Raw genomic sequence first — 27,926 nt, 5'->3', positions numbered from 1 at the left:
TTAAAGTCAAGTAGATTTAATCTGTAACTATGAAATGTCTAGGTTAGCAGCAATTATGGACACCCAGAGACTAGGCAGAATCTGTCCCCCGAAGGCATCCTGAGGGCCACGAAGGCTCCCCTCAGTTCACAGAGGTAGCTGGCAGGATGTTAGCTTTGCGCTCAGCTTCAATGCAGTACTTCTCGGGAAGGCCAGTGGCTCTGCCGGGGAAACGCAGGCAGGTATAAGGAAAGGTACTGGACCAGACAGGAGGTGGGAGGAAGCAGGCTCTGGGTGGGGTTTACAGAACCTGGGGGCCTGCACCCCCCAACCCTGCTCTCACAATCCACCCCCTAAACACACATTCATGCCAAGGCTCCAGCATCCTGCCAAGGAGCTCCCAGAGAGCCAGCAAGACCCCATCCCAGGACTTTCTGCTGGAGCCCCCTTCGGAGGGATCAGCCCTGGGTGGGGAGAAGGGCCTCTCCCTGAGCATCTCTGCCATGGCCCTTCACCCCCAAATCCCCATACTTTCCAGCCTGTGGTGCCATCTGTTTGGGGGAGGGAAGAGGATTTGGGAAAGGAGGAGATTCCAGTGCACCTCAGCTCTTCAAGCTTTTTCCTTTTGATGTCATCGATGCGCTCACGGCGTTTCTGGGCCTCCTCTTTGAGGCGCCGGCCCTCCTCAAAGGTGGCAATCCGGTTCTGCACTTCCTTCTGCTGGTTCTCGCGCACCTGGCGCCGGAGCTCATTGGCATGCTGTAAGCGCCCTGTGGCCTTTTTCTCCTCCTCCAGCCGCTCCTTCTCAATCTGTTCTCTCTGAGCCCTGCGGGAGGGAAACAGGAATGGAATAAACTCAGCTGAGCTGGCCCAGGCCAGGAAAGGTGGTTGGGGAGCCTCCTGGGTGGGCTCCTCCAGTAGACATGCCTCAGAGACCACAGCCCTCTGGGCTCCAGCCCCATTTTGTAACTCAAGGATCAGCCCCAAAAGCTGCTGCCCACGCATGCCCCCTTCTCCTACCCAGCCAGGACTAGCTCCAGGGTCACATGACTGTATGTCATGGGCATGCTTAGAAGGGCCCCCAGCTTGGTTTGATGCTCTGCTTTCACTGTTCTGAAATTCTTAATAATTTTTGAACAAGGGAGTCCATACTCTCTTGCTCTGTCACCCAGGCTGGAATGCAGTGGTGCTATCATAGCTCACCGCAGCCTCAACCACCTGGGCTCAAGTGATTCTCCCACCTCAGCCTCCTGAGTAGCTGGGACCACAAGAGAGTGCCACCACACCCAGCTAATTTTTTGTTTATTATTTGTAGAGATGAAGTCTCATTATGTTGCCCAAGCTACACATTCTCAATTTTCACTGGGCCCTGAAAATTATGCAGCCAGTCTTACACCCAGGGTTTCACCCACTGGGAACTATTGTTCCTACTTCTCCCTGATAACAATGTGTAACTCCTCTCCAGCTTATCCTGAGATTTCTTCTCCTTCCTTCCTTCCTTCCTTCTTCCTTGCTTCCTTCCTTCCTTTCCTGCCTCCCTCCCTCCCTCCCTCGATGCTTGGAAATGTAAAAGATGCGGTAAAGTGTCATGCTAGCTCCATGCTGGTTACTGGAAGAAGGAAGGAGCTCAGCCTGATATCTCTCAGTTCTCTTCCTGATCCACCTCTCCAAATTTCCCTTAGAAACCTCTTCCACAAAAATATTTCATGGACCCTGACATCAGGGAGAAAATCACTAATGGCAACAGGAAAGGCTCAGAAAACACTCAAATGAAATGCATTCGCATCTCAGAAAAAAATGCATTTATAGGCCTTCTTAAGCTAACATCTAATTTTGTTCTCAATATAATTTAAAAAATGAAATGTAAAATCATCTTAGGCAGGAATTTCTCACCTGCTCTCCTCCCCTAGAGTCACTGATACCCCAACAAAAGGTACCTACAACATTGCTTCATTTCCTCATTTCCCTCTAGCTTTCTTCTAAGATCCACCATACATGCGGCATCCTCTCCACTCCCAAAAACTCTTTCCATCATGCAAACATCTCCTAAAATTCTGCACCTTCTACAGAGACTTCCCAGTTTACCCGAAAAATACTGTTGGCTTCCTCAGCCCTCTGTATTTAGACACCAAATCCTGACTTCCCAGACACATCTCTGATAGCAGGAGGACTCTCCTCTTTGCCTTGCCATTGTTTTCCTATATTTAGAACAGTTTTCTATTGTTTCACCCTCTTCTGAGTGAAGGGGTAAGTGTGGAAAAGGGGGACTTGTATGTGTCACTAGAGAGCCCCGGTGGTGCCAGGCAGTTGAAAATCCAAATGAGGACGAACCTGGTTGTTCCATCGGGTTAGGGCAGTGATCACAGAGCCTAGCTACATTTTAGAATCACCTGGGAGCTTTTGAAACAGACTCACTCATGGGCCTAATCCCAGACCATTTAAATCACAATCCAGGAAGTGAAGCCTGGTCATCGTATTTTTCAAAAGCTCCAAGACATTTCTAAAAACCACTTGGTACAGGAAGTCAGCTATCTCTGCTTAGTCAATAGGCTGAGAAGTATGGACATCCCTCTGTCCAGAAACAAAAGTCCACATATAGGCCATACAGGAGGCTGTGCTTTTGAAGCAGAGAAAGTTGGATTTGGGCGGTGGCAGAGATGCTTCTGAGTAAAGACACCCACCATGGTGGTCACATGGCCCTGGAGACACTAGGCCTAGATACTAACCTACAACAACAGGTGAAGTTGAACTTCTCCAAAAAGGCTGGTCTAGCTTTAATAACTGGCTAGTGCATATGCTTCAGGCAAATGATGCAAGGGAAAGACAAATGGGTCGGCAGCAAAAGTAGGACTTAAATTTCATTTCATTAATATTTATTAGTGCCTGTTAACAGCAACACAGATGTCCAAGGGCATAGAGGCCAGGGAGGAGAGAGGAGACATCTGGAAGGCAGTCTGTAGCCCAAGGGCAGAATCTTGGGGGGCATTTAGAAAGCTACTTTCTTCACTAGGTGTCCAGTGACCATGGCACAACCCTGGGGGCAGAGAAAGTTACAGAGCCAAAGGGCATCATGGCAGAGGGGACATGCTGGGGCCTGCAGTCCAATAAAAGTCCAAAAATCTGGCTCTGGTAAGGACAGAGGCTCCTGAAGACCTGCTCTGCCTCTAACTAGGGGTCTGGGTAGCCTGGTCTGGCATGCAACTAACTACCCATTGCCAAGAGGAAGGACTTAGAGCATATGAACCAAGAAAGTGATGTTATACTGTTTAATCTCTACTTATCTGAGCATAATGTCTATAATTTTGTATCCCTTCAATTCAAATTTTGCTTGGCTTGTTTCCTTTTGAAAAATTCTGATGTTGTAGGGTCTGAACCAGAGCAAAAAGAGAGTCATTCCCAGTTAGACCAGGAGAACACCCCCAGGAACCAGGTCTGGGGGTGGCAGATCTGACTGGTGGAAAATAGAGCAGAGAGGGAAACCAATGGCAGCTGTGACTGTTGACTGCTTTGGGGGAGGGAGCAGAAGAGTGACAGATGTGAACATTTAGCTTCCACTTATGTGTTGAAACTATCATTGAGCCAAAAGGGAAAACAAAAGTAAAAGGATAAAGAGCTACCAAGGAAGAAAGATGGATTGATGTAGGTGCAGTCCATCCAAACAGAAATCTCTAATACCTTTCCTGTGGAATGGGCAAGAGCAGTGTTTTGTTAATTTCTAATGTCCTCCATGGCATCCAGCACAGAGCCCTGCATTTCTGTGCTTAATATATATTTGTCAAATGAACGGCAAACAGCTCCCTTAAAGTCCTGCTCCAATGACTCACAACCCTTAGTGTCTGAAATTCTTCTCTCTATCTTTCCTAAACCACTCCTCTTGCAGTTTCATCCCCAATTTGCAGGGGCACATGGGTCAGAGGGCAGCAGAAGGGACCAGATTTTTACCTTTATTTATACTTTTACTGCTCCAGGGTAAATAATCCCAGTCATCACCAATTCCTTAGGCAATTCCAGGTGTTATCTCCCAATTCTCTAATCACAAAATTCTTGGCTCAAGTGATTTTTAAAAGTTTCAATCATCCATCTAGTTATAATGATCCCACCAACCCACACAAGATGGACGAGCATCTGTTAACATGCCAGAAAGCTTCTCTCTATCCAATATGGACCATCCCTGCTACAGTACAAGGAAAGGAATCCAAGGTTCCCAAGCCCCTCCTACCGAAGAATCCTCTCGAACTCATCCCGGTCCCGTTGCACCTGAACAGCCAGAGCGTGCTCCTTGAAAGCCACCTGTTCGAGCCGACTTTTTCGCAGCTCAGCCTCTGTTTCCATCTTCTTCTGCAAATTTTCCTTTTCCTTTCTGCGCCACTCTCTGTCTGCAACCTCCTGGTTGCGCTTGGCCCGCAAGGCATCCTGGGAAAGTTGGCAGGGGACCAGTGAGGGCACAAAATAGCTGGAAGTACAGACGACGTGCCTTTAAGAAGACACCTACTTACAGACTCTGACAGTCTGCTTTGAAAAGCACCATGAATTTCTCTGGCAGCTAGTTATTCTAGGAAAGGATAAATGGAATCCTGTCATCAAACTTTTGGGTTAGAAGATAACCTGAGGGGTCATCTTGTCCTTCCAACCCACTCACCCAGTTCTTTCCCTGTACCTCAGACATCTCCAGGCAGTCTTGAAATTGCTTCTAATTTTAAAAACTGCTGATGATGGACATACCACAGTTTCCCCTGGTGACACATTTCACTGGTTGGTTAAGGTTGAAAGTTCTTCTTTATGGAGTAGTGAAAAACTTTCTCTTGAACCTTAAGCACAGGCTGCACTGCCCAATCCCTGCTGACACAGGCCCTGGGAGCAGGCCACCCCTTCCTTCTCCGACTACTGAAGTCTAGGTAACTTGCATCCTTTCCTCCGCAAGGGAAAGGCCTTGAGGCCTCCGTAGAATGGCCTCAAGGCCATTCTACAGGCTGTCAAAGGGATGGATAGGCAAGGGAGTGGGAAAAGTAGAAGGAAGTCAAGACTAAGTAGGTACCTGTTCTGCCTGGTAATCCTGGACCTTCTCCTGCATGGCCCTCAGGCGGGCGATCTCCTTCTCTTTCTCCCTCCGGATTCTCTCCTGCTCAGCCTCAAACTCTGCTTCTCGAGCCTGCCGGAAGGAAAGGCCTTGTAGAACAGTTGCCATTGCCCCAGCCTTGCAGAGAGAAACAAAACCCCTACAACAGACTTTCCAATATCTCCCTTACCACTTCCTGACTCCTTTTAAAATAGGACAAAATGAGGCCAGGCGCCGTGGCTCATGCCTATAATCCCAGCACTTTGGGAGGCTGAGGCAGGAGGACTGCTTGAGCCCAGGAGTTCATGACCAGCCTAGGCCACAGAGAAAGACTGTCTCTACTAGAAATCTAAAACTTAGCCAGGCATGGTGGCATGTGCCTATAGTCCCAGCTACTCGGGAAGCTGAGATAGGAGGATTGCTTGAACCTGGGAAGTCGAGGACGCAGTGAATCATGATTGCATTACTGCATTCCCCTGGGCAACAGAGTAAGACCTTGTCTCAAAATAAATAAATAGGGTAAAATGAATTTAGCAATGCATGAACATAAAAACAATTAGCATTTATAAAATGCTTTATTGTTTACGAAACACTTTCCTATGTGTTATCCTGGAGAGCCCTCACAACATTTCCTGAGACAGATATTATAGATGAGGAAACTGATGGTCAGAAAGATCAAGGGTCTTGCCCAAGACTGCACAGGAAGTAAACTACCTAACAGGATTTGAACACAGGTACCCTGACCCTGGCTTTCACACTCCTTCCACTATGTCATAAACAATTTTCAAGTTGCAAGGCTACTGGGCCAAGAAACAACTGTGGTTCTTTGCCTGTCTTGTAAAGTACAGCAGGTGGAGGTTATCTCATTAGTCCCTGGGCAAAGAGCCAACCATGCTTTGGGCAGTCCCACAGTGGTTACCAGATACTTAAAGAATGAACCATCAAAATTAGCTCCCTTTCCACCTCTCTGAAAAAACAGGCATATCCTTAAAAGCTTCCCAAGCCCAGCTTCCCAACGCCATTCTTGAGCAATCGTAAGATGAATGGTGCAGGTTGGAGGCAAATGTGACTGGAGGCAAATGTGACATTTATAAAGAATCTTCCCAGCCAGGCATGGTGGCTCATACCTGTAATCCCAGCACTTTGGGAGGCTGAGGCGGGCAGATCATGACGTAAAGAGATCAAACCAATCCAGGCCAACATGGTAAAACAGCGTCTCTACTAAAAATACAAAAATTAGCTGAGCATGGTGGCGCATGCCTGTAGTCCCAGCTACTCGGGAGGCTGAGGCAGGAGAATCTCTTGAACCCAGGAGGCAGAGATTGCTGCAGTGAGCTGAGATCGCGCCACTGCACTCCAGCCTACTGACAGAGCAAGACTACATCTAAAAAAAATAAAATAAAAAAAAACCTTCCTTGCCCTCATTTTACCTGCCCAGACTTCTGTGAAGCCCAGTGAGTTGTCCCTGTAAGTCGTACAGGGCTGTTGTCAAGCTGCTTCCTTTGTCCACCCTGCCCTAGATAGCAGGACAGGGAACTCTGGGTGTTTCTACAACCAATTTCTGCTTTTAGCTCTGCAGGGGCAGCCCTGGCTACAAGAATAGATACCACCGTGAGGTCGGTAAGGGCTTGTGATATACGTAGATACTTACGGTGGACTGTGGACATGCCCAAGTGCCTGATTCCGTGGCCAGTCTCCAGCCTCTCTCAGCTACACCTTGGCAATGCCCTTTCCATGATAAAGACAAGATATACTCCTCTCTTGCTTAGAAATTCATGGCGACTCCTTATCATTCCACTCTTCCAGCTTCACTCAAGGTCCAAGACACCCCAACAACTGCTCTTAGCTCTCCGTCATCTCACCACCCTCATTTCTTATTATGTCCACTACCAACTCTCTGCTGCAGCCAGAAAATATGTGCACTAACTCCTACACAGAATTAGCTCATTATCCCCACCTTCATTCACTTGGGAAAATAGTGGTTGAGTTCCAATGGTACAGCATTATTCTAGGTATTTTCAGCCGAGTCTGACTGGACACATATTGAAGCATCCAGTATATTTTGAATCATCAATGACTATTTCACAGGATTATTGTAAAGATTAAAAGAGATAACATGTGTAAAACACTTAGCACGGAGCCTATGCACAGACTAGGTGCTCACTAAATGATAGTTATGTGATTGTTATTATGTAGGAATCATCTATGTCCCCAAACCTGCATTCTCATTCTATTGCTTGCATAGAGTGTCCCCAGCATCCAATAAGAATACTAAAGCCAATAAGTGAGCTTTGCTGAGCTTCATTTTCTGTGGTTTGTATTCAGAACATACAGGTGTACCAAATATGCCATTCAAATTATACTCACACCCTCCCCCTGGCCTTCTTTAAAAATCACTACTATAGAGGAGCATAGAGAAGTACAATGTGTTTCTGTCATCATGGAATTTCAAAACTAGCAGGGCAGACAAGATCAACACATGAAGAATTTAATAACTTTCCTGCCACTTTGAGTACTTCCTCCTCTTTTTACATAAATCCATGTTCACTTTATCTAAACCACTCTTAAAAGCCTTCTTCTACTCTTCAATCCCCATAGACCCCAATCATTTTACTACTCAATTTTGCCCCAGCTACATCCATCTGCAACTGTCTGCAGGTATGGCTCTCTCCTCCACTGTGCATTTGCTCTGTCATATAGGTTCTTTGGTGGGAGATGGGGGAAGACTATTTTCTGAGTCTAGCACCCAATACAGGATGTCCAATATAGGCATTTGCACAAGAAATTTATGTAACCACTGACTCATGATTACCGGGGGTATAATTACGCAAGTCATGATAAATCCACAAAAAAACTCACTTTCACCAATAGTTTCCGTTTTCTTTTCTGCCTGCACATGGCCCTCATCCCAACTTCTAATCAAAGGTGTTAATGAGGATAAAGCTAATTTGGTTGTCCTTTCTAGGCTGTCTCTGTTAATGAACAAGTGGACTGGCTAAGATGAAGAGACAAAGAAGCCAGGCCCTTGAACTAAGGATGTGCATCTTAGAATGAAGGTGTGGCTGCCTTCCACTGGAGTTCCCTTAGTTCTCAGGCCCTCCTCTCCCTGTGACAGACATTCCATTCCTAGCCAAAGGTCCCAGAAACCGAGTCCCTACCATCTTCTTCTTGGTAAACTCCATCACCATCTGGTCTGCCAGCTTCTCCTGAGCCAGCAGTTCTGCTTTCTGTTTCTGGTTTTCATCATTGATGCGCTTAATCTCAGCTTGCATCTTCAGTTTTTGTTGCTGCCTTCGTTCCATGTCCTGCCAGAAAAAGAAAGAGAGCCTCAGAGTACAAGGAGGTAAGACAAGAAGCCACTGGCATCCAGGGATAGAGAGACGCAGACAGAGGAGGGGGACAAATGCATTGCCTGCAGTCTAGTGTCCACAACTATCCTTTGTTAAAGCTGTTTTTTCAAGGGTCATCAATGCCCTCTTCAACCAAATGGCCTCTTTACAGTCTTCATCCAACTTGACTTTGTGGCAGCCCCTGATGCTATTGATCTCTGTATTTTCAGGAAGCAGAAGCTCTTAAAGTTCCACACAATTGCCTCTCACATGTTTTGCTAAATCCTACCCCTGTGGCTTTGCTCATGGTGCTTCTCCTGCCTTCAATGTCCCTCTCCCATTTAAACCCAACTTTCACTCTCCAGTCAATAGTGATGACTGAAATAATACATATTGCCTTAATTGAGTACTTTCTATTTCTTGAGCACTGTACACAGACTATTTCTAATACCTAAATATGTCCAAAAATCCTGAAAGGTAGGTAGGCCTCGTTATCTCTCTTGCTCCAATAAAGAAACTGAGACCCAGCATTGAAGTGACTTCCCCACCAGCCACACAGCTTATAATCTCCAGAGCTAAAATTTTGAAACCTGTTCTGTCTAAATTAAAGTAGCAACCTTCTCTGGAAATCTTGCTTGAGTGCCTCAACTTTCAGTTCTCTCTCCATTTCTAAATTCTCTCTGCACTTAAGGTGGTGACACACCTCTTGCAAGGTGATCATACACTGCCGTGCAGGTCCCCACTCATTTCATATGTGTTCGCTCTGCCCCAGTTACAGGAAAAGGGACCTTGTGTCACACATCCTTTCTTCCCCAACAACGTGTAGCCCAATGCAAGGAAAATAGCAAATATTCGATAAACCATTGATAAATGAGGCAGGAAAGGTAGGACCAAAGTGAGAGGCATGTGAGAAAGGAAAGAAAAAAAGTTCTTAGACACAGAGAAACATTTGACGGAGATCAGAGTACCAATGTGAACAAGGGCGTTTTTAAGGAAGGATCCCCCTGCCTTTCCCAGACCTGAGCCTTCAACAGCTCTCAATGATCAGACCACTTCTGAGCCAAGCACATTATCAGGTGCAGAGGGGCATCGGAATTAGGGGAACAGCTGGCCCCCCAATCACCTTCAATCAATCTCAGACTCCTTAAGTTCTTCTATTGATTAACTCACCCCACGTCCCACACTGTTTCCAGCTCTCTCCATTTCTCCAAAGACTAAATCCTTCCCTGGCCTTCCAGCTCTTCCTCAGCCCAGCTGCTGCCCTAATTCATCTAACCAAGGTAACACTCCCTGTGTGTCTTCCTCTAGTGCTGGCTCTCTGCCAGCTTGGCTCACTGCCCAGTTCAAGGCTTCTTCCTTCAGGAAGCCTTCTGAACCAGAGCGGTATGGCAACCGTCTGCCTCTGAGGTCCATGTGGTGCGTGAGTCACAGACATTCCCTCTCTCTCACCATACTCATTTCTTTGCTCACTCCACTTTTACCTTTCTGCCCCTCCAACTCTCACGCTCCTTTTCCCCCTTCTCCCTTTCTTCCTTTCCTTCCTAACTGCTTCTCACTGATTTTAGGCCTGCCATTTGTATCCCAGACATCATTTAATCTCACTGGCCCTCAAAGCTAAAGATGCTGTTTATTTCTGATGTATGACATACATGCAATCATGTATTTATTTACTTCTTTCCCTATTTATTTACTTTTTGGATTGTTGTTTTTGTTGGCTCATTTCATTTCCAAGACACCAAAGGACTTTCCCTGTTTCTTTTGAAGCCCTTCCAAAGCAACCCCAGATAAACTCCCTTCACTCTTTTCCCCTTTGCTAGCAAGGTGGGAAACACTGCCCTTCGTACCACCATGAGATGATACAGTAGGTCTAAAGCTGGGAAGGCACAGGTTTCCTCGCTAAAATTGCCCAATAATACTTCCTGGAGACTGAGGGAGTGCCTGTTAGAAGGACATTAAAAGGATAATGACACAAAATCAACATAATGGTGCTGACTCATGGACTCCTAGAACTTCCTCAGTGAGCCCACCAATTCCCACTCCCCACATCTAGTTGGATTTTCCCGCCCTCACTTCTCGCCCACTACCCTGCATATTTGCCCCATAACTTTCCTTCTTGGCCCTTTCCCACTCTCTCTCCCCTGAGCCAGGAAATGGAGTAACTTGGCCAGGTCTCTCATTGTCTTCATCCTGCTATTCTCCTTCTCATGCAGTTCACAGGGCTGTGTGCCCCTTCAGTTGCCGCAGCTACCCAGGTGATCTTCATTCCACTTCTCTAGCAGCTCCTCACACTGCAGGTGTGGTGAGAAGGCTTCATAATTACAAGTCTGCCCACCTGCAGGACTCTTCACGTCCCCCTGTCACTCACCACCATCAAATGCACTAGCTGATGACAAGTTGACAATTCATAAACACAGGGGAGGGAGAGAATCATAAAAGAATATGTGTTCCACAAGTTAAATGGCACCATGAGGAGGCAATCATACAAATTCAGAATGTGAGATATTCTTCAAGGCAACTGGCCTAGATGCTTCAAAATATCAGTGTTATAAAAATGAATGAAGAAATGAATGAATGAATGAATGAATGGGGGAACTCTTCTAGATCAAAACAAACTAAAGAGACTCAACAGAATGCAATGTGCAAACCTTGATTAACGTCTAGTTTGGAAACAAGAAAGCCAGAAATACATATTTGGAACAATTGGGGAATGTGAATGTGGATTAACTATTAGATGATATTATGGAATCACTGAATTCAAGTTTTTGATGGAGGAGGTGAGAATGGTATTGTTGACAGGTAAGAGAGTGTCCATGTTCTTCAGAGCTGCAGGCTGAAGCTTTTAGTGGCAGAGTGTCAAGATATCTGCAACTTACTTTCAAATAGTTTAACAATAAAATATATAGAGAGATAGATAGATAGATACACACCTAGAAAGAAACAAGCAACTAAGGTAAATGATTAACAATCATTAAATCTAGGTGAAGAGTTTATGGGTGTGATACAATTTTTTCAACTTTTCTGTGTGTGCAAAATTTTTCAAAATAAAAAATTGAGGAAAAAAATAAATTATCCAAGTGCCTGCCATGTCCCTCACTGTGCTAGAGGGTTTTATACGTTGTTACAGCCCAGAGAAGGCACACAAGATGACTTTTTAAGTCTTCTTAGTTTGGGCAGGTGTGTCATCATTTCTTTTGCAATAAATATGCTTACTAATTTTATTTGGACTAACAGGAAGAAAAGGTTTGGCTTCACAACACAATTAATGACAATGGGATGCTATGTACTTTGAGTGAAGTAACAGCAGGGAGTCTGGAACTAAGATGTTGCTACTGTTCATCTACAAAGTATATAATATCCCTAGGTCATTGAGGGAAGACTGTAAAACATCCCTATGTTTACTTGTGCAAAGCATGCAGCCATATATTTCCTTTATGTGTCTATTCACAGTGATATGTCAGTCTTGGACCTCAAGTCCTTGGAAGGAAGGGACAATATCTATCCAAATCACTGCTCATCCCCCAGCATGACACCATGGTGAAATAAATATTTAACATGGCAATAAAAAGTTGATGGTGATGATGTTGTGAAATGAGCATGTGCCTGGCAGAAAATCAGTCAACACCCTGAAACCCCAGAGTCTTGAAGTGTTTTGATGCTGCTGGTGGTGAAACGTGGCATTGTCTGTCTGGCCTGTTACCTTTAGATCTTCCTCTTGGAGCTGTTCCATATATTCCAGCATCTGCTCCTTCTCCTGCTCCCGCTGCTCAGCAAGCAGCGATCGCTCCTCCTGGTTCTTTTCCATCTGTTCCACAATTTGCCGCCTTCCTCTTGGAGAGAACAGTGCCACAGTGTCTTAGAAACCCAGGGTCCACATCTCCCAGAGTCCAACCTCCACCTAAACAACCCCCAAGATGGGTGGTGTCACCGAAACAATTTGGCAAGTGCCCCCTAAACATCAATATGCTTCACGAGCCCAAAACAAAGTCCTTCCCCCAGGAAGGACCTCAAGGGTTGGCCTCCTTTCTCCTGAGCTCCTGATTCCAGGGCTCACTCTTCCTGAGATTCTCCTTCTTTATTTGTTTGCCCAAGAGGGGTATCCCACTTGATAAAACACCTTCTACCTTCCAGTATATAAAAGAGTTTCTGAAATCCTACCACCTCCCAATTATTCCCAGAGTAATCATAGGAAGCTAGCTGAATAGTAAAAAGCCAAAAAAAAAAACAAAAAACAAAACAAACAAACAAAAAAAACCCAGGGTCTACAAGCAATGTTGTCAGTGATTCCCTATGTGTTAGTGGGATGTCAATAAACTTGGAAGCATAGACCCCATGACATATGAGTAAAGGCTGGAAGAATGGGAGAAGACACATATTAGGATCAGAATTGAGGGGAAAGTGTATTACAGCCACATTCAGACGGAGTGCTCGAATGGCTTCATGACTCCAGATGAAGTAAACAGGAGTAAAGAGTAAAAGGGTTACATGAAAACAAGTTTGGGCTCAATATAAGGACCAGCTCAAATCATTACAGTTGCCTAACAAGACAGAGAGTTTTCCTTTGCTGGAGCTGTTTATGCAGAAGATGGACAGCCACTTAGCCACTCAGTAACCTTTCACTGGGAACCTACTATAGTATACCAGGTACCTACCAGAAGTACAGAGGTGAATGTACCAGGTATAGTATACGAGGCACAGAGATGAATGTTTCCAGAGAACAGGATACAGTTGGATAGATAAAACTGCCATTCAGTGTGGTACAAAGATTATTTATAAAGGTAATTCATGTATTGTATGGTTGGCGTTCTAAATCTAGGACACTATTATTCTATAATTTACTTGCTCTGGGACTTGTCCTTTTCTGCACAAAATGAAGGGGAGACTGAATTTATTCATCCTAACATGAATTAAGCACCTATTACAGGCCAAACACTCCGCTAGGCTCAGAAGCTACAGAAATGGATATGAAAGGACCTGTCCCCAATGAGCGTAGCATCTAGGAGGGTCAGACAGCCACAGCACAAGAGTGGGATGCTGGAGCATAAACACAGAGTGATGGGTGCAGAGAAGGGAGCCACTAAGCCTGCCTGGTGACATGAGGGAGGTGACAGCAAAGCTATATATAAAGGGAGGGAGACAGCATTTTCCAGGAGGAAAAGGAAAGAAAAGGGTATTCAAAAAATAGAAAACAAAAAAAAATTAAGCACTTGTCATAAGGCCTGGCATGTTGGGGTCCTGGGAAAAAGCACAGAGTAGATGGCAGGTAGGAGTGAGAAACGAGATTGATTGCAGCCAGACTGTGAAGTGCCTCCTAGGATTTGGGAAATAAGCTTCTAAAAGTTATGTGATTCCAGCCGGGCTCACGCCTGTAATCCCAGCACTTTGGGAGGCTGAGGCTGGGGGATCACTTGAGGTCAGGAGTTTGAGACCAGCCTGGCCAACATGGTGAAACCCCATCTCTTCTAAATATAAAAATTAGCCGGGTGTGGATGTGCGTGCCTGTAATCCCAGCTACTTGGGAGGCTGAAGCAGGAGAATCGCTTGAACCCGGGAGGTGGAGGTTACAGTGAGCCAAGATTATGCCACTGCACTCCAGAGCCTGGGCGACAGAGTGAGACTCCCTCTTAAAAAAAAAAAAAAAAAAAAAAAAAAAGTGCTGTGATTCTTTGTATCACTTCGTAAAGTTTTGAGATAATAAGTAGATGACAATAATGACCATTTTTCATCTCTTCCCTCTTTGCTAGGCTACATGGACCTAAAGATACATGGAAATAGCTTAGAGAGGGAGATGCCAAAACCACATCTTTACCTAATTCTTTCCTCCCTCCTCTTCCTGTCCAGTTCCTCCTGCCTTTGAATGGATTTCTGCCGCTCCACTTCCATCATCTGATCCAACCGCTTCTCCTCTGTGTCCAATTCTTTTTGGATCTGCTGCTTCTCCAGGATTTGGGCATCCCGGATGGCATGGCACTTAGCATTGAGGATAATCTGGAGAGTGGAGATTAAACTGTAGCACTAGGCCTAGGGATGTGTAAGTTTAAGGGGAAGAAATGGAAACAGACTGCTATACTGCTGAGCATGCTGGAGGTGTGCATGACTGCTCAAAGTCCGGGGAAATAAGAATGTTCTTATATTTACCTTTCCCCTTAATATAGTTTAGCTCAAAGATTTACTGGCCTCCTGCTAGGTGCCAGGGTCTGTGCAAGGAGGGGCCTGGAATAGCATCTTTCAGGGAGCTACATCTTAGGGTTTTGGTGGTAATGGGTCACCCTTTGGAAATATGATGAAAGCAACAGGCCCTCTCCTCCATAAAATTCACTTATACATGTACACACAAAATTTCTATAAAACTTCAGAGGTCCATTGTTCCACTTAGAGACCCATGAATTCCAGGTTGGACCCCTTGTTCTCCTCAGGGGAGCTAAGACACTCTTGCAGAGGCCAGGCCACAAGATTTTTAAGCTGGAAGAGCCCAACATGACACAAAAGGGATGAAAAACCATGGGCCCATCAATAAGAACCCAAAAGTAAAACCTTTAGAAAATTAAAGGAGGCATACATAGAGAAGATTTACCTGAGAGACAGAAATCAGAGGTGCAGGGATTGGGGAATCAGCACTTTTCATTTGGTAAGGAACTGAACCACATGCAAATGAGTTACAACAGAATTCAAATGAGCCTCTGGTCTTTAGGCTCTCAGCCAAAGGAAAAGCTTTGGGTACTCCAAAAGCATCCAATTGCCTCGACCACCATACGTGGCCAGAACTGAACTAACAGGATGAAAATAAAAGTAACACTTCACATTTAATTTACCAATCCTCAGCCCACAGAGCCTCTCCCGTCTACTACCTTATTTCATCCTGCCAATGATTCCACAAGGTAGTTTTACCACCCTCAAGTTACAAATGAAGAAAGTGAGGCTCAGGGAAGGCAAGTGACTTGCCCAAGGTCACAGAGCAAACAGGTGGCAGAGCCAGTCCTCACTGTGATCACTGCAACTACCACAGCAGGTGCAGATCTCCCCCGCCCCGCCCCGCCCCTGCCCACACCCCCACCAGTCCCTGGACTTGTCCAGTGCGCGGAGGGATGGCAGTGAATGCTCAGAGGGAAGGGAGAGACGAAGAGCCCACCTTGCTCATGTCCTTGAGCTCCTCCTCCTGCTCCATCCGCAGCTTGTTAGCTCTCTGCAGGAGGTTCTGGGCCCGTTCCTTGGCCACCTCCTCCAGGTCACTGAGCTTCTTGTTGTTGTTCCACACCATCTCCTTCTGTTTCATGATCTTCTTTCGTGTCATCACTGCATCCTAAGGGAGACCAGTCTGGCTCAGTGGGAGATTATTTCATGCGCTCTGTGCCCTGAGCGCTAGCCTGGCTACCACAGGTGACCCGGTACAATTTTGCCTCAGCCAGTGATGATGTCAGAACCAAGAAGTTCCACAGCCTGGCTTCATTCTCAGCCCTCCCCTTGGTCCCGGTTGCTCCCACCTCTCATCTCAGGTATTGCTCTTTGGTCTCCTTTCTGTAATATTTCTTCATTAAGTACATAATTTGTGCCTCATTTCAGGGTCCCCTAATGAGAGTTCCCCAGTGCATTTTGATTCTGCCACCCATCTGCAGAGGTGAAGGCTTAGGGAGGTTAACTACCATGGTGGCTTCCTTCTCCTTTTTGAAGGCCTGGTCCCTGGCCTCAAGTTCTTCTCTGGTCAGGACATGGGATGCCCATTTGATTCGCTCAAACTCCTCAGGGCTGATGATTAGGGACTCCCCGGAGGGATCCACTGTGGGAACACTGACACAAGAATGAACAGAGTTAGGGAGGGGAGAGGGAAAGCTCTCTGCACCACACTTCAGGCTTCTCTGCTCTCTTCCCCTCTCCCCATCATGCCAGTGGACTCCCCCAATGGCAGAAGAGACGGCAAGTGTGCCATGGGTCCACTGGGGAGTAGAGGTTCCAAGTGGGGGGTCAGGTAGCATTGAAGGCTAAAAAGAGACATTTTAAGTCCTTTTTCTATTAGGTCCTGCTCATATGTTACCTTCTCTGTGCAGCTGAGACCCCCCATTATGTCCACATTTGCCCACTCTGCCCCCCACCAAGGACCAATAGATCACCTCCTCCTCTGAGCCCCCACTGCACTCTGTTCTTACTGCCTGTATCACAGCCAATTGTGCAGCTCTGTTTCCTTTATGAGCTCCTTCAGGACACAAACTCTGTCTTAACCACATTTGTAGCCTAGTCTCTGGCATAGCGCTTGGTACAGAGTGAGAATTCAAAACAAAGCTGTTGAATTAAATTTTAAAAACAGATTATTCCTCAAGGATGACATAAAAAGGGCAAGGGGACGCCAGACAAGGTTGATATAGATGCTAGTTAGAAACCTAAGCTTCCCTGCCCATCCAGCCTAGAGAGAAGCTTTGAACCGTAAATATTAATTAAAATCTATGATCAACAATAGCCAGAGACATGTCTATAGACCTCTCCTTTCTAGCTATCCAACGCATTCAACAAACCAATCGCTAATTATAATGATTACAAGCAAATGACATATATTAAAGATGGGGGAGGGAGTAGTTAGGGGGGTGGGAAGAAAGCTGCTTCTGGGTGAGGCAGGTACATGCCAATTTAACAGGTACATGCCAATAAGACACAGACATCTGAGACAGGAAGTGAAACCTCATCTAATAAAACTAGTGTGTGTGTGTTGGGGGAGGGTGGTCCAGGAGATGGACAGAATGAGTGAGTAGATTTGCAGCTTAGCCAAGATCTTGTGTTTCACAAAGCAGCGTGGCCCTAAACAGCCTAGGATCTGGAGTGACCAGCAGTGATCCGAATCTAAGACAGCAGTTCATACTACTTTCAGCAGCCCTGAAAAATAACCAGCCACTTGTCCTCCAACGTGTTTTCAAGACTAGATGGCTCCAAGAAGGAACCCTTCCTCCCTTCCTCCGGCTCCAGGAGTGGCTGCAGGGCTCTAGCCACATCTGACCACTTGATGCCAGGGCTGACCAGACATGCTCAGTAAGGGGCCACAGTCCGACACAGCTCCCGGGGTGTGTCCCAGATGTGCCTCTCCAGCTTGTGACACAGGTAGCATTTTCTGGGAATTAGGCTTTTTAGTGGGTGGAGCCAGGGCAGGGAGAACGGTTGTAGAGGGTGAAGCACTAACACAAGAGCTAAACCACCGAGCACAGTGTTGGCTCATGGCACATGTTTGAGCTAGGCCTAAGTCCCACAGGAGGGGCTCAAGCCTGGGGGCAGCTCTAGTCAGGAAGTGGGGTTGAGCTAATCCCAAAGGAACCCAGGGAGCCCCTGTGAATTTCCGCTTATGGCCTTAGAGTCTGGGAGGAAGCCAGGGGGCTAATTAGGCATCTAGTCAGTTTCCCTTTGCTTAGGATTCTTAATGCAGCCGAAAGGAAGTGACTCATCTGGATCACTTCCTTTTAGGGAGGGCACTAATGGGGACTTAGAGAGGACTCACTAAGCACCTCCTCTCTACCAGTCCCCTAGCTCACACAGCCAGCTAGAAGTAAGGAAGGACAATGAAGCTGAGAATAAAGGAGAGTGACAATAATAGACACAACAATGGGAGAAACAAGAGAGGCCAGGACGGAGAAGAAAGAAAGAACTATCAAACAAAAAGGGGAAAATGAATAGGAAAGAAGTGGGGATTGGACTGACAGAATGAAACCAGGTGGGTTTACCCATCTCCCTGCAAAGATCCTTAGCAAAAGGATGAGGACTGGACAAAGAAGGGCAGGGGACGGTGTACTCACATGAGTTCTCGGACCATGTCCCGGGTGATGAGCTGGATGGTCTCTGGCTTCCGATCCAAGCCCAAAGCAGTGAGAGTTTTTTGAAGGGTATGCTTATCTCGGAGCAGCACAATGGGGCTGTCGTTCTGGCCCTGGGCTGGGGACTATGAGTTCAGAAAGAATAGCTTAGGAGCTTGTCACCCCCACTTCCTGCTAGTCAGTCCTAACTTCAAGGATAGAGCAGCGTGATGCCCTATATTTGAGCACGGCTGGATGTGTACTGACCAGCTTTTCTTTTCTTTTTTTTTTTTTGTTTTTAAGACAGAGTCTTGCTCTGTCACCCAGGCTGGAGTGCAGTGGCGCGATCTTGGCTCACTACAACCACCACCTCCCGGGTTCAAGCAATTCTCCTCCCTCAGCCTCCTGAGTAGCTGGGATTACAGGCAACCACGACCATGCCTGGCTAATTTTTGTATTTTTAGTAGAGTCGGGGTTTCTCCATGTTGGCCAGGCTGGTCTCAATCTCCTGACCTCAGGTGATCCACCCGCCTGGGCCTCCCAAAGTGCTGGGATTACAGGCGTGAGCCACCATGCCCGGCCCTGACCAGCTTTTCTGAGAACAAGTCTCTTGTTCTTATACAGATATTCCTCACAGAATGGTAGGGATAGCAAGGAGTGGGGGTCACTAGGGTGTGTCTATACTTAGTCTAAAATCATCAGGAATGAAAGTAAATTTCTGTTCTCTAGGTTTTCCTCTCTGCCTGAAAGATTTTCCTTTATGAAAGAAGAAATAATTATCTCTCTAGGACCACACAGTGGGTTTGAAGCAATGTAATTTGTTACAGACTCTTACAATCTTTGATATTGGTAATTTTCAATTCTTTCTTACGATTAAATTACTTTAACCCCCGCAAAAAGCCATATTGAGGGAGTTAGAAATCGCTAAATGACCTGCAGAGGCCTACCCTTAAGATCTAAGGGCAGCTCTCTACCAGCTCATTGAGTTGGTGGTGAGGAGGTCAGTGAGTTAGAATTCAGCAAGAACACAGACTGTGTGATTTTTTTCTTTTTTTCAAAATTCTCCGACCCTGAAGGAGTTAGATAACAAGAAAACGAAATCATCTGTTTCAGAAAATGTCTAAACACAGGAAAGGATGTGTCATTAATGTAGCCACTGTGATCCTGACCAGAGGCAGGGGGATGGCCCCGCTTGTCCTACCTCACTTTGTACCCACAGTCCCCTGTGTGCTGCTGCCACCTGGTGCCCATCTCTTCTTTCACGTGTGCACAACTTTGTCGTGCCACAGGCCACTTCTGCCCTCTACTGCCGGTTGAGAGACTTCCTGAACTCTTACTCACCAATGAGGCCAAAGAAACTGGACAAGAGACAAGCATTTTTCTGATAACCCCCTTTTGCCAGCCAGCATGACTACTCCTGGAGAACTCAGCCAATTCCAAATCTCTCTTTGCTTTGACTAGAAAACTCCACATGTACCCAAAACAACAACACAAATGTCTGTAAGTGAAATTGCATTTTGGCCAGGTGGGGAGACTCACGCCTGTAATCCCAGCACTTTGGGAGGTCGAGGTGGGCAGATTGCTTGAGCTTAGGAGTTCAAGACCAGCGTGGGGAACATGATGAAACCCTGTCTTTACAAAAAATACGAAAATTAGCCAGGTGCGGTGGTGTGCACCTGTAGTCCCAGCTACTTGGGAGGCTGAGGCAGGAGAATCACTTGAGCCTGGGAAGTGGAGGTGGCAGTGAGCCGAGATTTTACCATTGCACTTCAGCTCCAGCCTGGGTGACAGGAGTGAAACCCTGTCTTTAAAAAAATAATAAAAAATAAATGCATCTGTTGATCCTTTCCCTCACCAACAGGAAAACTGCTGCAGAGTGAGAGTCTTCTAAATGGATTAAGAAGCCTATCTTGATCCCTCTGGAGAGTCCTCTTCAATTCACAATGAAGATGTTGAAGAGCAGGGACAGACATCAACTCTCCTCTCCCCACCTTCCCCACTGGCAAAGGGATTCAGGTCACTACTGGTGTCTCTCTTTCTCTTTTCCCCTTCTCTTAATCTCTCACTGCCCTTCTCTCCATGTCTCATTCTCTTTTTCTCCTTCCCTCTCTTCCTTCTTACCTACTAAACTCCATGTGTACCAAAATGAGTCAAAGCTCTATTATCTAGCTCTCTTTATCTAGACTAAAGGAGTTGTCCACCTCTTGGTCTAGATAACACTTGCAAATAAAGACCTGCTTGTTTCCCAAAGCTAAGTAATTGTTTTAGTTGAGCAACTGGGAAAGGAGGATGGTTTTGTGTTGTACTCTGATGCTATTATCCTTGGATGGAGCAGGGAAGATGTTGCTCTTGTCTGCAAGCTTAGCCCATCAGCCCTGCAATGTTTCCATCACGGAGCTCAACTGAGCAACTATTGCACTCTCTGCAGCTGAGCCTCCCTTTTGACATTACAACAGATTTTAAACACTGTGAAGACATGAGAGATTCTAGGGTGCTAGAAGCTAGGTGTCCCTGTTTACATAGGCCCCACTAGATCCCAAAGCTCTGCAGCTCAGGTCTCAGAATTCCCCTTTGTCTTCAGTCTGAGAGTTACCTATGAGAGCAAGGTTACTCAGCAGAAGCTTTGCCCTGAGCTACATTTTTGGGCCTCTGCCTGCAGGTGGCATCGACTTGAAAGGACTTGTTGAGGATTACCTTGATATCTCCAAAGAGGCTCTCATCCACCTCAGAGCTCACGGCTTTTGTCCGATAGCGAGCCTTATTCCTTGACCTGTTGGAAGCGGCAGAAGAGGAGCTCAGGATGCCAGCTGTGCTTAGTGGCTGCAGGAAGAGGCAGAAAGTTTGGGTCATCAGTACTGAGTGGCATCCAGACCCTGGGAAGTCAACAATTCACCAGCCCATGCTGGGGGAGTGGGTGGGCATGTGAAAAAGAAAGTTAGGGAAAGCGGCTGTGTAAACTCTGAACCATAGGGGACAAAGAGCAACAGATGGAGGGCATCCCCACAGAGCAGGGGGGGTCTCTGCAAAAAAAGAGCTCTGCACAAAGGAGCATTTCTGTAAAACAGTTGATCTCATAGAAGTAGAGAGCAGAATGGTGGTTACCAGAGGCTGAAGAGAGGAAGGGGAGGGGCATGGGGAGAGGTTGGTCAATGAGTGTGCAGTTACAGTTAGATAGGAGGAATAAGTTCTGGTGCTGTATTGCACAGAAAGGCCACTATAGTTAATAATAATGTACTGTATAGCTCAAAAGAGATACACAATATCTAGAAGAGAGGATTTTGAGAAATATAAGTGTTGTAAGATTAAATCAGATGGCAAGATCTAGCATTTGATACCACAATAGAATGACTAGAGTTAACAATAATGTATATTACTATATATAAATGTATATTAATATACATGTATACAATAATATATATTAATATACATGCATACAATGTATATTAATTTATATTGTATATTTCAAACTAGCTAAAAAGAGAATTTTGAGTGTTCTCACTGCAAAGAAATGACAAGTGTTTGAGGTAATGGATATGCTAATTACCCTGATTCGATCATTACACAATGTATATACATGTATCAAAACATCACACTGTACCCCATAAATGTGTATAATCATTATGTGTCAATTAAAAACAAAACTGTTTTGTTTTTTGTGGGGTTTTTTTAAGAGTTTCTGTAGTCCCTGAAGGTGAAGGCCAAGTCGGCCACATAGTATGGAAGTAAGGATAAAGGAAGCAGGAATGGCAGGAGGAGAGAAGCAACAGTTTCTCATTATCTGCCTAGTACCAGTTTCCCAAGAGGACAACCTCTCGTGGGGCAATTTGGGCTTGCCCCCCCAGACATGCACAGTGTCCCCTTTGCCTCCAATCTTTTCAGCTTGTGCTTCAAGTCTTTCTCACAAATGACACTACTGTTTGACCTTCTTGTCTCCACAATCTTACAAGGTTATGGTGGGACCACAGGATATAAAGGATGGAAAAGTGCCTCACCCACTGCTTGGCATGTGGTTGATGCCCAATAAACTTGAGGCAGTGGGTGAATGATAAATGATTACTAGCTATAATCAAGCAAACCAGTTCATAATACCCACTATTTGGCTGTTTCTCTCCCAAGACCTTTTAGTGTGCCTTAGTCATTTTTTAACCCCCTGCTAACTTCCTATTTTGGCAAATTCCCCATCTGATGAGTTGTGGGAGATAGTGCTCTTCTCCAACTACAGAAGCTGAAAACATCAAATATTCACCTCAGCCTGGCCAAGGGACTTAGGCTTAGCCAATGAGATGGCCCTGGACTGACAATGACTAGGGAACTAGTGGACCAAAAGGCAGAACAAGGAAAACCTTTCTGACCCAAACAGAACTGGCAGCCAGACCCAGTGTCTGGGCAGCACTGATAATGATACCAGCAGTGGCACCCTATGTAAGGAGTTGGCAGTTTTGGGGGTACAACAGTGCATCAGGGTCCTTGCCAGACCAGTTCTAGGTTTTGATTTTGGTCTTGGTTCCAGCTGCAGAACCTTCTTTTGTTCCTATTTGTGAGCTCTCCAAAACCCTCTTAACACATTCTCTTTTAGTTAAATTGGAATTCTGGCTCTGTTGCTTGTAACTAAGAATCTGACTGACACAACCTCCCTTCCCAAAGGACAGGCAGCTTCATCTCAGTCCCAAGAATAGACGTCTATCTCTAAAAGGTAGTGTCTACAAGGACTACTGGATGACTCCAGGCTTATGATAAAGCTGATTCAAACCTCACTTTGGAGGAGCCCACATGCCCCACACCTCTCTAAACTGGGCTACCTTGAAGGAATGGGCCAGGCACATTGGGTCTCTCCAAGCCTGGGAATCAGCAGCTGATAAGGGAACAGGGTAGACAGGGAAATATACCATGCTTTCCAGGTCCCTAAGCCCTGGACAGTGTTCTGAAAGCTCTCTCTGATCTGCCATTACCAACCAGACACCCCAGCACCTGTTACACCTGTATCAGGTTTCACACTCGATTGGACAATTATTTTCCAGCTGTCTCTGTGCTGTACATTGAACACTGCTATATGTGCATTTCCCTCACTGCCTGGCACAGCCAGCAAAAGGCTTACACAGGGAGTCTCCCTCTACAGCCTCAGCCAGCCCCAATACTGTAGAGCAGAAAAGCTTGGATTTATTAAAAGGTAAATATAGCAGCCCCAAGGATGCCTAATAACAGCCTCTGAAGGGTTATTATACGGTAGGTGGTGAGCTACAGCTCCCCTTTCCACCAAAAATAGAATAAGAGGAAATGAATAGAAACTTCAGTAGGTGGGATTGAGGCTAAGCATTGGGAATAACTGGAAAAGGTGGATGGCTTTGGATCATGAGTTTTGTATGTAATTAGGGGAAAAGGCGCCGTGCCTGGCACATGTAGTAGGAACAATATAGCAATGTGCATTTGATGAAGAATGAATGAATAAAACCGAACAAGATGACCTCTCAAGGACAGGACTGCAGACCAGATTGAGATGGATACTTTTCCGGAATATGACTGCCTGACTCCAAGTCACTCCACCATTCCATGTTTTCCAGATCACGTATGTGGTCTCCACTGTGGATAATAACGTATGTGAAAGGGCTTTGGAATACAGATGGAAAGTATTATTGTTTTCCATTTGTTTTCCTGTCTGTTTTCAAGGACTCCAACAGGTTTTCCCTTGTGCTGAAGTGTCCGCCAGACTGCAGGTTCCTCCAGGGCTGAGCCTGCATCTCCTGTTTCCTATGCCCTTGGTACCCAGGTCAAGAGGAAGTCACAGCAAGGACTGCCGGAGGAACAGAGGAAGAAAAACAGATGACCACAGAAAAATGGCCACTGAGCAGGACAGAGGGAAGCTCTGAACTCTAGGGTTGGGTGGTTGAGAAAACCTCATTGGGGAAATGCTGACTTTGAAGCCGCAGCCTTACACCAGGGTTAGAATAAACAGTTTTGCCAAGAGTAACAAGGATTAGAGAGGTCACTGTGTAAACATACTAGAAAAAAATGAAGAACCAAGCACAAATGTAAAGCTGGATCCCTCTGGGCCAGAGGCAATAGCGAAGAAGTTCTTTAAGGAGGTGACAGGCTGGTTTTCTTCTTTGCATAACCAAATAAATATTGCCAAGAAGCTGAACAGTGCCTAAGGAGAAGCACATCCAGTCCTGCTTGCAGGGAGATAACTCCTGAAGGGAAGGCAGCTGAGAAGGCAGGGGGCCTGGGGAAAATGAGGACTGGGGACAGATAAAGATGCCAGCCCTGCTTTGATATTTTTGTCTTGGTGACTCAGCTGACTCCCACTCTCTTCATAAGCCATCCAACTCCTGGAGCACAAGAATTCAGCCACAGCTAGGAGCTCTGTGAGAGACTCTGATGCAGAAAGATTTGCTGATCAAACAAATGATAATTTTGACTTACAGTCATTGATATAGGATGATCTCCATAACGTGTTAAGTTGTAAAGAAAACAGACTGTAAGAAACACATAAGGCTGGGTGCAGTAGCTCATGCCTGTAAATCTCAGCACTTTGGGAGGCCAAAGTGGGTGGACTGATCGAACTCAGGAGTTCAAGACCAGCCTGGGCAACATGGCAAAACTCCATCTCTACAAAAAATATGAAAATTAGCCAGGCACGGTGGCGTACACCTATAGTCCCAGCTACTTGGGAGGCTGAGGCAGAAGGATTGCTTGATCCTGGGAGGCAGAGGTTGCAGTGAGCCAAGGTTGAGCCACTGCACTCCAGCCTGGGCGACAGAGCAAGACACTGTCTCAAAAAATAATAATAATAAAGAAATACATAAGTATTCTTGGCCAGGCATGGTGGCTCATGCCTGTAATCCCAGCATTTTGGGAGGCCAAAGTGGGTGGATCACCTGAGGTCAGGAATTCGAGCCCAGCCTGTCCAACATGGTGAAACCTGTCTCTACAAAAAATACAAAAATTAGCTGGGCATGGTGGCACACGCCTGTAGTCCCAGCTACTCAGGAGGCTGAGGCAGGAGAATCGCTTGAACCCGGGAGGCGGAGGTTGCAGTGAGCCGAGATCGCGCTCTCTGCCTGTCTGCCTAGGCGACAGAGCAAGACTCCACCTCAAAAAGAAAAAAAAAATGTAGAAGTACTCTTGTAAAGATGTTTGTATGGCAGGTATATGCCCAGAATGTATTACTGAAAGCATGTTCAAAAAACTGTTTAACAGTATGTCAGGTAACCTTTACCATCTTAAGATGTTTCTTTATTGAATAATTTCCTGCAATGAGTAGATACCTATTTTTATGATCAGAAAAAAAAAAAACAATAAAACAATTTTTATTTGAAAACAAAGCATAGCAATGGGCCTGGTGCCCGAACTCTGAAAGCAAGAGAGTACAGACCTAAAAAAGAAAACAAACAAACAAACAAACAAACAAAAAACACCATAGCATTATATATTCTGGGATCCAGGATGTTTCACTCAAATTCAGCAAGACAAAGCTGGAATGGGGCTAGAATAGGTCAGTGTGAAGTTTCCCTGATGTAACTTCAACACCTGTCAACTAAACAGGTTGACATGTTCAGGAAAGATATGTCTTTTCCTAGATGTCTTACCCCTTCTGAGATCTAGTTCTTCTTTTGCACAGTCTCCGCAGGCTGGCAAATTCAGGCTTCAAACTCTTGGCCTGGTTCTACTTCCCTTTCTGTAGACTTTGGTTACCAAGAAAGGGAGATTCCCATGCACCAGACCCCTGGCCTTTTACTCTGAGTGATCCATGCAATTATCCTCTTTCTTCAATTGGGACCAAGTTGGCCATCTGTAGGATGCTACCAGAGATAACATCCTAGTCAGTACTGAGGTCCCCATCTCTCCTTCTGCAGGATTTTAATCATTATTTTTGTAAGAGTTCTGGAAGTCTGCCTAATTGTGAGCCTCACCACCACTACTATCTCTTCTCACGCCTTTAAATATTCTCCAAACCTAGTGAGTAGCACCATACGTACACAAACACACACACCTGGCCTGCCAGAGATCACTAACTTAGACCCACTGCTTCTCAAAGGTGTCTATATGCCCAGTCCTGTCCCAGGAATTTCAGAGGGGCTCAGTCAGTGAGTCAAACTCCTGCCCTGAGTGGCTCCTGGATGGGGAATCCCTGATCTGGGTGCTCTGAAGCCCACAGGTCTTGCCCAGGTGCAACTTATGCCCTAGGAGAGCTTGGAAATAGGAAATTTTTAAAAGAGGACAAAAGGGGAACTAACATTTACCATGTGCCCTTAGACACCAGGCAGGACAGTAGGTGCTCACATACATACATACGCCACTGTGTTTGTAAAGTGCTGGGAGAAGATGGGACACTGAATCAAATAGAATACATAAGTGAAAGGGGACGCCCCCCCACCCCAATTACAACACTGCAGGGAGTCCTCGAAAGTCAGGAACTGCTCTTTGTTGGAGACTTATTTAATAATTAACAAAATTCTTCTGAGGTCCACTGAGCCCCAGAAAAGCAATGCAGCCCCTGAGCCTGAAGTTTGTCCACAAGTACATCCAAGTAGCAACCTTTGCCACCTGTTGTGCCCCAGATATTCTAGGTCAGTTCCAATAATCCAAGACTCCAACACTTATCCTCTGCCCTTCCCCTCCCCTCTGGGACCAACACACTCAAGCCCAGGCATCCCCTTCGTGGTTCCTCCCAGGCCTTGCTGGCCTTCTCAACCTTCAGGAACTTGACAGTCCTCCCCATCCCAGCAAACCCCAGGCTGCCAGGCCTGTCCCGATCTCTCTTCCGGGCCTTGCAAACCTGAGACCCTCCTCACTCACTCACTCATTTATTCATTCATTCATTCACTGCCAAATATTTATTGACTATCTACTGAGGGATACAAAGCCCTGCCAACAGAAGAAAAACCTGAGGCTCAGGCACATTAGATGACTTACCCACAGTCACCTTGCTAGTTAGTGGCAAAACAGGTACCACGACCCATTATCTGGCCTCCTCACCAGTGTTTTTTCCCACACCACATCCACAGTCTTTGGTCCACGGAGGCCCCGCTGTGATGGCAACGGGGAGAGGGTTGTCGCAGCCCTTTCTCCCCAACTTCTCCGCTCAGCGCGCTCCACATTTCCAATCACTATCGATGCTACCCCTAATTCCTCTTCTGAACCCACCTCAGGATCTCCCTTGCTTCTTCTAGAGGTGTTCTCCTTACTCCTGGGCCCTCCTGACCCCTAGACCCAACTGTGCCCTCCCCTAGGCCCCCACTTTCCCCACTCAGAGCCCCCATCCAATTCAGGACACAACAGGCCCATCTGAGGTTCTCCCTCACCATCTCCTCAGCCACACGCCCTGACTCCGGACCTCTGCCGCCGCCTCGGCGCCGCCAAGGCCCTGGTGTTGACGCGTTACCTTGGCAACCACTAGCCCGCGTTCTTCGGCTCAGGCCCCGCCCCCGGCCCCTCCCCTCCCACCTCCAGTGGGCAGTTGCCTTGTGCTGGTGGCTTAGGAACCGGAGCCCGTCGCTCCAACCGTTGCAGCTCTACACTCCAGCCCAACCGCGGCTCTGAAGGATTGACCCGCCCTGGCGTGCCCTGCTCTCCACTTTGGCTTTGGCCAAACTTTTGGGTCAGAACCCGAACCTAAAGAGCTTACTATGGGCCGAGGGGGTTCTAACTGTCAGCGGCCCCAAGAGCCTGGCCCAGGGTCACAGTTTTCCTCTGGGACTTCACCTAGGTTGCTATGATTATTCTTGCTATGATTATATGCCCAGGAGGCGCCAAGCCAATCCCTGATGAGTGTAGTCTGCAGAGAAGCCAGCAGGATCAGGACAA

General features: G+C 46.3%; 1 protein-coding gene and 1 long non-coding RNA gene across 3 annotated transcripts; one reads left to right on the top strand and one right to left on the bottom strand.

The window, feature by feature from the left end:
- On the bottom strand, nt 1–27,585 carry CFAP45 (cilia and flagella associated protein 45). Of its 2 annotated transcripts, XM_054527176.1 has the most exons (13): nt 27,425–27,498; nt 25,709–25,921; nt 20,820–20,945; nt 18,129–18,271; nt 16,002–16,146; nt 15,491–15,661; nt 14,171–14,349; nt 12,062–12,191; nt 8,194–8,340; nt 5,015–5,128; nt 4,199–4,392; nt 581–805; nt 1–200 (listed from the first exon to the last, which is right to left on the bottom strand). In XM_054527176.1, exons 4-13 carry the CDS (start codon nt 18,143–18,145, stop codon nt 122–124), a joined length of 1,401 nt encoding a protein of 466 aa, XP_054383151.1. In that variant the 5' UTR covers nt 18,146–18,271; nt 20,820–20,945; nt 25,709–25,921; nt 27,425–27,498; the 3' UTR covers nt 1–121. The 2 variants fall into 2 exon arrangements, with proteins under 2 accessions (XP_054383151.1, XP_009240444.2); XM_009242169.3 differs by lacking the exon at nt 25,709–25,921 and having other exon boundaries at nt 27,425–27,585.
- LOC103890969 (uncharacterized) lies at nt 17,784–20,708 on the top strand. The gene is made up of 3 exons (XR_655255.3): nt 17,784–18,046; nt 19,415–19,625; nt 19,987–20,708. It is a non-coding gene; the product is annotated as an uncharacterized LOC103890969 (long non-coding RNA).
- Nucleotides 27,586–27,926: the final 341 nt, after the last annotated feature.

This window comes from Pongo abelii, chromosome 1, assembly GCF_028885655.2.
Source record: "Pongo abelii isolate AG06213 chromosome 1, NHGRI_mPonAbe1-v2.0_pri, whole genome shotgun sequence".
NCBI classification, from domain to species: domain Eukaryota; kingdom Metazoa; phylum Chordata; class Mammalia; order Primates; family Hominidae; genus Pongo; species Pongo abelii.
This window is presented reverse-complemented; position numbering and strand designations above follow the sequence as displayed.